The sequence below is a fragment of the Hemiscyllium ocellatum genome, chromosome 6 (genome assembly GCF_020745735.1).
Source record: "Hemiscyllium ocellatum isolate sHemOce1 chromosome 6, sHemOce1.pat.X.cur, whole genome shotgun sequence".
In the NCBI taxonomy this organism is placed as follows: Eukaryota; Metazoa; Chordata; class Chondrichthyes; order Orectolobiformes; family Hemiscylliidae; genus Hemiscyllium; species Hemiscyllium ocellatum.
The window spans coordinates 109661851-109673218 of NC_083406.1; the positions used below are offsets into that span (position 1 = coordinate 109661851).

General features: G+C 39.0%; 1 protein-coding gene across 1 annotated transcript in view; it reads left to right on the forward strand.

The window, feature by feature from the left end:
* Window positions 1-10459, forward strand: part of LOC132816864 (SH2 domain-containing protein 1A-like) — a 58890-nt gene extending 48431 nt beyond the window's left edge. The window contains exon 4 of the mRNA XM_060826852.1: window positions 8663-10459. Within this exon, the coding sequence (XP_060682835.1) occupies window positions 8663-8706 (44 nt within the window). The 3' untranslated portion in view covers window positions 8707-10459. The remainder of the gene's footprint in view (window positions 1-8662) is intronic.
* The last annotated feature ends 909 nt before the right edge of the window (window positions 10460-11368 follow it).

Consider the following 11368-nt stretch of genomic DNA (forward strand, 5'->3'; position numbering starts at 1 on the left):
ACTATCACTGGACCATTAAGCCAGAGTCCCAGATAACGTCCTGCAAAACCAGGTTCGAATCCTGTGATGGTAGATGATGGAATTTGAATTCAATAAAAATCTAGAATTAAGAGTCAAAGGATGACCATGAATCCATTGTTGGGGAAAGCCCATCTGGTTCACTAATTTCCTTTAGGGAAGGAAATCTGCCATCCTTACCTGGTCTGACCCATGTCAATGTGGTTGACTCTTAATTGTCCTCTGGAAAAGTAAGGATGAGCAATAATCGGTGGCCTAACCAGTGATGCCCTCATCCTGTGAATGAATAAAGGAAAATAAAAAGATACAGAAAGCAGATTTATACCCAGCCTGACAATTTCCAGATGAAAACCAAAAGAACTGCAGATGCTGGGAATCAGACACGCAAACAGAAATTGCTGGAAAAGGTCAACAGGTCTCACAGCATCTGTGAAGAGAAATCAGAGTTAAGGTTTTGGGTCCAGACGCAAAATGTTAACTCTAATTTCTCTTCACAGCTGCTGCCAGACCTGCTGAGCTTTTCCTGCAATTTCTGTTTGCGTGTCTGATAATTTCCAGCTCAGATTGTAATGCGAGTTAAATGTGCTTGGCCCAGAAGTGACTTTGTTTTTCTTTCTTGTTTCTTCCTAAGCCTCAAATGTTTATTTCCCACAAGGAGGGTGTTTTCCCCTAAGGAATTTTGTTACTAATTGTATCAGCGATGGTAAAATTGCATGGAATTTACAACGCAATTATAGATCATTTGGCTCAACTTGTCTGTGCTGGATTTTGTGCATCTCACAAACTTTCTCTCACCCTATTTCATCATCCTGTTCCTTTCTAATAACGTATTATTAATATTTAAGTCTTCTCTGGATTGCAGGGAGGTGCCAACAGACTGGAGAATTGCCAACATTATCATCTTGTTCAAAAAAGGTTGTAAAACTAATTCTAGCAATTATAGAGAAGTTAGTTTAACTTCGAGAGTGAGAAATGTTTGGAAACAATTATTCAGGGTAGGATCAGTAATCACATGGAGAAAGATGGGTTGATTAGAAAGAGTGTGCGGGGAAGTTATGTTCAGTTAACTTGCTGGAGTGTTTTGAATGGATAATGGAAAGGGGTGATGAATGTAACACTGTTAATGTGGTATACATTCATTTCCAGAAAATCATTTGATAATGTGCCTCACCACAGACTTGTTGGTCATGACAAAAGAGACAGTGGCAACATGGATACATACTGAGTGATAGAATATACAGAGTAATGTTCAACTGATATTTCTCAGGCTGGGGGGAGTTTTGTAATGGAATTCCCATGAGTTTGTATTGGAATCGTTGCTTTTTCTGAAATATAAATGTTAATAATCTGATCTTGGTGTGCATTAAACTTAGAAAAATTGCAAACTGTGATAAGGACAGCGTGGAACTCAAAGAGGACATTGATATATTGATGGAATGCACACAGCTGACAGTCAATGCAGAGAATTGTTAGGTGATGAACTTTGGTAGATGTTGTTAGACCATACAAAATAGGGAGCATAATTCTAAGTGGGGATATAGATTCAGATGGACCAGGTTGTATATGTGCTGAAAATGTGTTGCCGGAAAAGCGCAGCAGGTCAGGCAGCATCCAAGGAGCAGGAGAATCGATGTTTTGGGCATGAGCCCTTCTTCAGGAATCTTCCAGGTCACCTCCAGGTTGTATATGTGCACAGATCATTGAAGGTGGCAGGACAGGTTGAGACAGTAGTTAACAAAGCATACAGTATTCTTGACTTTATTAATAGGGGTGGAGAGTACACAAGCAAGGTAGTAAAGTGTGTTGAACTGAGCTGGAGTGTTGGGTACAATTGTGGGGCTCCACATTATAGGAAAAATGTGAATGCATTGGAGAGAGAGTTCAGAAGTGATGTTCTAGAGCCCTTTCGGGTACAGGAAATTTTAGTTTTGAGGATAGATTGAAGAAGTTGACATTGATTTCCCTGAAGAGAAAGGCTGTGAGAAGTTCTGATTGACGCTTTCAAAATCATGAGTGAGCTGGGCAGGTTAGATAAGGTGTAGCTGTTCCCACTTGTAAAAGAAACAAGAATGAAAGGGCACAGATAGAAAAGTGATGTGCAACTGAAGCACGGGTGATGTGAGAAAAAAATACTTTTTCTCACAGGGTTTGGACTGTGCTGCCTGGAAATCTGATGAAGGCTGGTTCAACTGAGGCGTTAAAGAGGACATTGGATTTTTTTTAATGCACTAAATATTAGGGCTAATGCAAACATGATGAGCTGAATGGTCTCCTTTTGTACTGTAATAATTCTGTCATTCTCTTTCATGTGCTTCCCTAACTTGCCTTAAATTTGCCCATGTTCTTTATTTCAACTGCTGAATGTAGTACAAGTTGCACATTGTAATAACTCTGATTGAAGAAGTTACTCCAAATATTGGATTTACTTTTCGCAAACTTATTTTCCTGATATCTAATTTTGGATTCTCTCACATCTTCTCTCCTGTGGCCTATCAAAGCATTCCTAACCTTAAAGATCTCTATTGGGCCTCCCCTCAGCTTCCTCCATGCACTTGGCTGAAATAGATTTCAAATATACACCTGAAGTGTTTGTTAATGTGTTGTTGGAGGGGTTGAATTATTTTTATTTGTGCTCATGTCTGTCAAAAAAACAACTAGGAGAAAATGAGGACTGCAGATGTTGGAGACCAGAGTTGAAAAATGTGATGCTGGAAAAATACAGCAGGCCAGGCAGCATCCGAGGAGCAGGAGACTCGACTTTTCGGGCATAAGCCCTTCTACAGCAATACAGTCAGTTCTGCTAGACGCTATAGTTCCAATCTCGTGCAATCCCGTATTATAAGAAAATTACATGATAGCAACACCATTTAAACTAATGGGGCGGGAATCACATTATAACCAATACACGCTTAAAACTTTGTGCTTTAGAAACAATGTCCCCAATTTGCCAGTCATGTTATAATGAATTTATGTTAATGAAATGCGTGCTACAGCAGAATATTCTGTATTATGCTGTCAAACATCAAAAGATTTAGGGTTAATAAGCATCACAAAGCTCGTCCCTTTTTTTTCTAAATGCTGTTCCTTGGCTCAACGAGACTCTGTCCTTGATTTTGTTTATCAGAGGGAGGGGTAATAAACCAGGCTGGAATCGGTCTGTTTTGGTACAGAGGCCTTTTGTTTAGGTGTAAACAGATGAGACTTCAGGCCAAAGTGGTCATGTGTTAGATGTGACCTGTATAAGGAAAGGGGAGTGGTCAGCTCTCTAACTGAGTAGTTTAGTTCAGTCTTGAACTGGTGAGGGGTTCAACAGTGGGCTATGTGAAAACTCTCTCTTTCTCTCTCCTTAGCTTTAACCTGTAAGCATATGTTCCATTTATACTGGTTTTTAAAGGGAGTTTGTTTATTGGGACTGTTGTGTATATTCAGAATAGCAAAATTGTCTAGTTTGGATAGACTGAGTTCTATAGGGGGTTCTTTATTCTGTTCTTAGTGTTTCATTGCGTAATTATATGAATAAGTCTTTGTCTGTTTGAAAATCTAGTAGTAAACCTAGCTAAATTAATCCAGATAATTTTCCCTGTGCACTGACTGAAACAAATTGTAAAGTTATGGTCTGGGCTGTCAGCTTAAGAATGTTTTGAGTGGTCTGGCCTAGTCTATAACATAAGTAAATCTTTGAGAAATAGTCACTTGGTTGTACAGAACTTGCATATTGCTGAGAAAGTCATGTTTTAGCAATGCATTTTTCTTGCATTCTTTAGGACATTCACAATAAATCCAGGCGGCAGGGTGGCACAGTGATTCGCACTGCTGCCTCACAGCACCACAGACCCGCGTTCAGTTCCGGCCTCAGGCGACCCACTGTGTGGAGTTTGCACATTCCCCTTGTGTCTGTGTGGGTTTCCTCCCACAGTCCAAAAACGTGCAGGTTAGGCGAATTGGCCAAGTTAACTTGCCCGTAGTGTTAAGTGAAGGGGGGAGTGGGTCTGGGTGGGTGGCAGATCGGTGTGGACGTTTTGGGCCAAAGGGCCTGTTTCCACACTGTATGTAATCTAATCTAAAAAATACCAAAGTAAAGGGGACACAATATTTGTAATTTATGAGAGGAGAGTATGGATTGGTTAGACTTAGACTCTGTTTGGTAGAGGTATTTGCATGGAAAACACATCCATTAATGGTGACAGTTAACTGCTAAGTTTTGTTAAAATTTTAAACCAGGCAGGTTGATTCTGATTGATCAAGACAAAGTCCTGAGAAATGCACCAAAGAATGTCTGTCACCTATCCGAATCAAATAAGCATGTTCCTTTTGTACAGTATGAATGCCGTTATTGCTTTATTTTTGCAAATTGCCCTGATGAATGCAAGATGAAAAGCTTTGACAATTTTTAATAGTCATTAATCTTTTTTTAATCACAACAGAAACAGTAATATATTTAATGCAATAATGTCAAAGGTATAACACAACAACATTATAAAAGGAAATATGATACCAAGTCACTTAGAGAGATATTGGATCAACTGACCAAAACCCATGTCAAGAGGTAGATTTTAAGGAGTGGCTTGATGAAAGAAAGTGAGGTTAAGACATGGAAGCTGTAAGGAGAATATACCAGAATTCGGTGCCTAAGTAACTGATGGAATAATTAAAATCAGGAATGCTCAAGAGGCCAGAATTGAGGGGTGCTGATATCTCAGAGTTGTGGGGCTCACGGAGATCATGGAGCAGAGAGGTATTTGATCATGGAGGTATTTGATGAAAAAGAACGTGAATTTTAAAATCAAAATGTTTCTTGTCTGGGAACTAATGTTGGTCAATAAACTAATGATGGTAAGTTGAATGCAGCTTTTCTATATTAAAATGCATGCAGAAGATAATCTTATATTCACTCCAGTTACTTGTGTTCTTCCTATTTCTCTCAATTCCTTCTCTTCCCATTCATTTGACTCTTGAATCAATTTATATCTCACATTTCAAATTCTTTCCTTGATTAATCTTTTCTCAACATTATTATGTTTCTAAAAAAATCCCTAACATGCCCTCCTTATTTGAGATAACCTAATATTTTCCTTGTGTCTCATTGCTCAAAGGAATCTTCCATTACCTTGAACAATTTACTTTAGTCATGATCCAGTGAAATACTCACCACTTACCTGGATGGATGCAGCTCCAACAATACTCAAGAAGCTTGACATCATCCAGATCAAAGCAGCCCATTTGGTTGACACCACATTCACAAGCATCCTTTCATTTCCAATGCTTAGCAGCAGCAATGTGTACTATCTACAAGATGCACTGAAGAATTACACCAAAGATCCTTAGACAGTGCTTTCAAAAGGGCGGCACGGTGGCACAGTGGTTAGCACTGCTGCCTCACAGCGCCAGGGACCTGGGTTCAATTCCCGACTCAGGCGACTGACTGTGTGGAGTTTGCACGTTCTCCCCGTGTCTGCGTGGGTTTCCTCCGGGTGCTCCGGTTTCCTCCCACAGTCACAAAGATGTGTGGGTCAGGTGAATTGGCCATGCTAAATTGCCCGTAGTGTTAGGTAAGGGGTATATGTATGGGTGGGTTGCGCTTCGGCGGGTCGGTGTGGACTTGTTGGGCCGAAGGGCCTGTTTCCACACTGTAAGTAATCTAATCTAAAAAACCCACAGCCATTCTATCTAAAAGGGCAACAGCAGCAGTTACATTGGAACACTATCATCTTCAAGTTCCCTTTCAAGCCACTCACCATCCTAACTTGGAAATATATCACTGTTCCTTCACTGTCACTGGTCAAATTCCAAGAATCACCTGAGGGCATTTTGAATCACCTGAAGCTGATGGAATACAACAGTTCAGGAAGGCAGCTCACCACCACCTTCTCAAAGACAACGAGGAATGAGTAATAAAAGTTGGCCAGCCAGTGACATCCATTTCCCACGAGTGAATAAAACAATCTTGTATCTTGTCTAATTTTGAATGTTATCATCTCAGAATCATTTTTCAGAGTGGAGTGACTGTTAGTCTGGTTCAGTGACTATTGTTCATAGAAGTACGTCTCACAATTAGATGTGAAGTGAATGGCTGGTTATGGTATTTTAGATGGCCAAAGTAAGGACTGCAGATGCTGGAGATCAGAGGTGCTGGAGAAGCACAGCTGGTCAGGCAGTATCCAAAGAGCAGGAGAAACGACGTTTCGGGCAAAAGCCCTTCATCAGGAACCATTTTGGTTGGCATTGATTGTTGACCATGCCCCTGGGAAAGCTCCTCGCTCTCTAAAGGTTCTTCAACATTTATTAGTGTGAGGTTCAATGACTAGCTCTCTAACCTGGAAAGAAATGCAATAGCGACTGGTGCCAGGTAACACTTTAAAAAATGATATTAGATATCTTAAATTAGAGGAGTAAAAGCTGGCAAAATCCTCATACTTTTATACCACAATACCAGTCTGTATTGTCTAAGAGCTCCTCTTGATGAAATGCAACAAGGTTGATGTGTAGCGCTCCAAGTAAACAGATTTCAAGTAAATCAGAATGCACTAGTGCTCATGCCAAACAGATGCAGAACTGGGTTTCTGATTGATCTTGGCTTTTCCAGAAAAAAAAATCCTTCAATTCATTTCTCAAACCAATTTCTCTTATCAACTTACCTGATTCATTTAGCACAGATGCTGCTCTCTTTATTACACTAACATTCAAGCACTGGTCTTTAAAAATAAATAAAATAAATCCAATTAGATTGTGATTTAAGTTCATATATCAAGACAGTCCGCGGTTGTGCTTTTTCGCTCGTCTTGTTTTTATAATTGTAAGATAACTTGCACATTTCATGTTTCATCGAGAGAGTATATTTGATTACATTTCATTTATATCTGTTAGGATGCCTACACTCTGCAACAGTCGGTGTCAGTCAGATCAATTTAATTTGTCAATATTTTTCTATTATATTGATTTTCATTTGTTATTATGAATTACATCAGTATGTGAATTCCCAGCAGCTGAGCAAGCAGTGATCTATGTGATTATACCTCCTCCTAACTTCCCGCCTATTCATTTTTGGTTTTGTGCTTTATAGAATTTTCGCTCTCCGGGAAAGGACAAAAAATGCATTTAGAGAAACAGAAAACATGCAGCAATTCTGACAAGAGGGGAATAAAGAAAATTAGCTGACGTTTTTCTTAAATTGCTCTTGTGATATACATGTAGCCATGACCTCAAGCAGGCAGTGGTGAGCTGTCTCTTGAAGCCCAAGTGATCCCACAGTACTGTTAGGTCAGAGTTATAACAATCTGACTTGGCCATGGTGAAAAAACAATGGCGATCAAGCTAAGATGGTGTTTGACCAGGGGGTGGTAGTGTTCCCATTGTACCTTCTTTCACTTTTGTCCTGCTAGGTGGCACAGGTCACAGATTTGGGAGTGTTAATGAAATCCTATATTTAACCAGCAACCATTTCTTTAGAAAGTGGCAGAACAAAGCAGTGCTGGAGACAACTGTAGGTAGAAAGGGCAGTCCGCAAGGTTAAGCCTCAACAAGAGTGATTGATGTATGTACAAATAGAATTCTGCTGGGATATTTGTGTTTAGCCCTATCATTGTGCATGTTCTAACAACCTCCGTACAGAAAGTCACTCCATATTACTGCACATCAGGGATACATTTCCATGGTGACATAACACCATAGAGGCCAATGTCCCAGCATCAAGTCACCCTTTATGTACATGTGGAGAGTCCTTGACAATGATACAGCTCCCTCAGAGCCAACTCTCAGAGTGAACAGAACCTCTAACACTCCTGTTTATATCTGACAGCCAGGGCCCCCTGATTGGACCAGGTTAACAGCCCCAAATAGGGAACTCATATTCTATGAGGTCCACCTGGCTGACCCTGTTGTAACCACTTCACAGGGCAAATACATTAGGGGATAATTTTCACATTTACATCATGTGGATGCTTAACTGGCGGACTATATTGTTTACCTTCCATGCAGCCGTGCGATTTCTATTTGCATGCTATCCATTGTCCAGCCTATTGTCAGAAATAAAGTAAAACTGGGAACTTGAAACTAAAATATTTTCCCACACTGATTATTGCATGTCGCACAGATCTCACTGCTCCTATAAAGGCTTGTCATTTTGGCTTAGTTACTACTTTCCTCTCGGTTAATGATTGTGGCATCAGAAGTAAAGCAGGAAGGTATCCTCTCCACTATTTCCAATAATGTGTTTAATTTCAGAAGGAGCAGATCCCACTGCATCTTCAGTGAGTTGTGTTATCGCAAATCGGATAATCTTGCAGCGCAGAGAAAAATAGCCGTTTAGCCGATCCTGCTTGTGCCAGTTGTTTGAGAGAGTTCTCCGATTAATCTCATACCTGTGCTCTTCACTGAAAGCCCTCAAACTTTCCTATATCACATGCATATTCCATTTCCTTTGAGAGTTAATATTGAATTTTCTCCCACCAGCCTTTCTGACAGTATGTTTGAAATCAAAACTACTCACTGTGTGAAAAAATGCCTCATCTCGACTGTGATTATTTGATCAACTAAAAGCCTTCAATCTGCTTTTCGTGGTTACCAACACAGCAGAAGCATTTTCTCCTATTTATGCTTAATTCTTTGAACCATGCCATCATATAATATTAATAATTTTTTTCTTTAGGTGCACAGGGAAAACATGAGTACTTGGACATCCTGAGCATCTGACCAGAGCAACAGGACATTGGACGGATCTCCAGCTACTGGATCACAAAAGGATCATTTTGCAATGAAATGCATTTCTTCTGCTTGAGTGTTGCTTTGTGTATTGATTTCTTCAGTCAGTGTTTTGTTGGTTTCACTGTTCTACATCCTGGAAAAAAGTGAAATTGCAGTTGGTGCCTCATCATTCTGGTGCCATAATTTGAGTCCTTCGTTCTTTTCGAGTTGTAAATACAGAAGGAGGCCATTTGGCTCACTGTACCTATGCAGGCTCTTTTAAAGATCTATTCAATTATTTCGAGGACAGATTGGCCGAGACTCAATCATTCATCATGGTTTATACATAAACTGGATACCAGATTGTACTTTTTATTCCCTCAGAGGCCTGACAGTTTCAAAGGCGCTTAGCTTAATGATCCTGTACCTTTAGTCATTTTTAGCAAATTTTCTGAAGTATAGGAATCCTGCCTATGATTAACAATAGAAAGAATGTTAAAATGAAGATGTGTTGTTGATTGAAAACAGATTTGAATCCCTTGTCTTTCCTCTCATTTCTATTGAAATCAAAGGATGTGAGTTTGAAATGAATTTGAGCCCCAATTTCAAATTTTTCAATTTAACCTGGGGCATGTACTCAAAACGTCTATTCGTTTAGGAGCTAATATCAACCCATAAGTTTAAGAAGCCTGATATTTCCTGTAATGTTGATGTTTTGGAAAGCTTTATTCATCATTATCAATGATTTTGCTCCCAGTAGTTGTGAATGCTGAGATATAATGGTCTCAACCACATCATAATTTCAGGCTGATGCATGTGTTATGGACCAGACCAAACCCCTCAAAGTATATGAAGAAAATAGTCAAGACTATAACTTTTTCTTATGTTAAAGGCAAATTCCAGGTGCTGCATTCCAAATGCAATTTGATAGATCAACCACCAGATTTGAAGTAAAACACTTTATTCATACACTATTGTCAATATACAACAAAGGAAAAATAGGAATAAATTAACTCTATTGAAAAACTTAACAAAATAATAGATTATTTAACTAATAATCAGTAAGTGCTCCAATATAATAACATCCCATAAACACACCCTTGGCAAAGGCAAAATCAGTAAAATAGATTGGCTTACATGCAATTCTAGCAGCAAGAAGAGAATCCAGCTTTTAGCTTTAACAGAGAGAGAGGAAAAATAGCTTCATATCCAGTTTCAAGGCACCGGCAGCTGCTACTGAAAAATTTTAAACTAAAAATCCTGGTTCTGAACAAGCTTGACCCCACCCATTCAGGCTGCTTCTATTGTTCCAACTTTGAAAAATAAAACCAAGGCCTCACAGGCTGTTTACTTTATTGGATTCAAATAGACAGCTCAGCGCCTCTGTCTTAAAACTTCTCTTCAAAAGAAAACCAGGATGAAATACACCTCTTAAAGCTATAGTATCATCACACATATAAGTGTACGCAAGAAAAACTACAAGGTGCAGTATGTGAGAGTGTACTCCAGAGGAGTTTCTGTTGATGGTCATGCCATGTTCTTCGTAAAACATCAGGGATTCACAGTTTGTCCATTTGGGCTAATTGCCCTAAAACTAATGTGAAGTTTCACATTGTCTTACTTGGAGCAGGTATTATTGGACACACAATCTGACCAAAAACACAGGGTCAGGAACATATGGGAATCTTCAGCAAGAAGTACAGGTGTTGTAATGAATTTGTTGTTAATTGTTAATAAAATATCTTCACTTGACTTAAACAAATTTTATTCATCTGCCCTTTTAGCAAGTTTGAGGGAACTTCTAAAGATGTTTTAGTGTTTACAATTTTTTAATAACATTTATCTGACTTAGATATTTCAACTTGAAAGGCTCGTCAACAAGACCGATGTGACTTTTAAAATATTTTGAAATGTATTTACTTTTTAATGACATTTATTCAAATTAATATTTCATTGTAAACGATACTGAAGGAAGTCTGAAGTGATTTTTATACCAAAATCCAATTATGTAATTTTTTTTACGTCTATGTGACATTGTCGAGTGGTTTAAAAATAACAAAAACTTTCTTTCCAACGCACATTTTAATACTTTAAAGGTTAGGTTAGTGAGGATGAAATGTTTTTGCACCCAGGGCACTAGTTTTGCATGGTTCTTGTTAGAATATAATCCATCAAAAGGGTCAACAAAATGTCAGGCGCCATGGCTGTCTGCTGAGCAGGAAATACTGTTGCTCAGCTTTTCCTTGCTGGATTGACAGTAAGTGTTAGTGTATATTATAAAATAAATACTAATAGTACAACTGGAAAGCATTAACACGATTAGATAAAGTCAGCATGGGTTTCTGAAAGGTTTATGAAATCATGTTTGGTCAACCCGCTGGGGATTTTTGAGATTATAACTAGTAGAGTAGATAAGGGAGAACCAGTGGTTGTGGTGTATTTGGATTTGAAGAAGGGGTTTGATAAGGTCCCACAGAAGAGATTGGTGGGCAGAATTAAAGCACAGAGGATTGGTAGTATATTGGCATGGGTTGGGAATTGGTTGAAACAAAAGAAATAGGGAGTGGGAGCCAATGAGTCTTTATTCGGGTGGCAGGCCGTGCCCTGTGAGATAATGCAGGGAATAGTGCTTGGGCTTAGCTATTCACTGTATGTATATATACTAAATAAC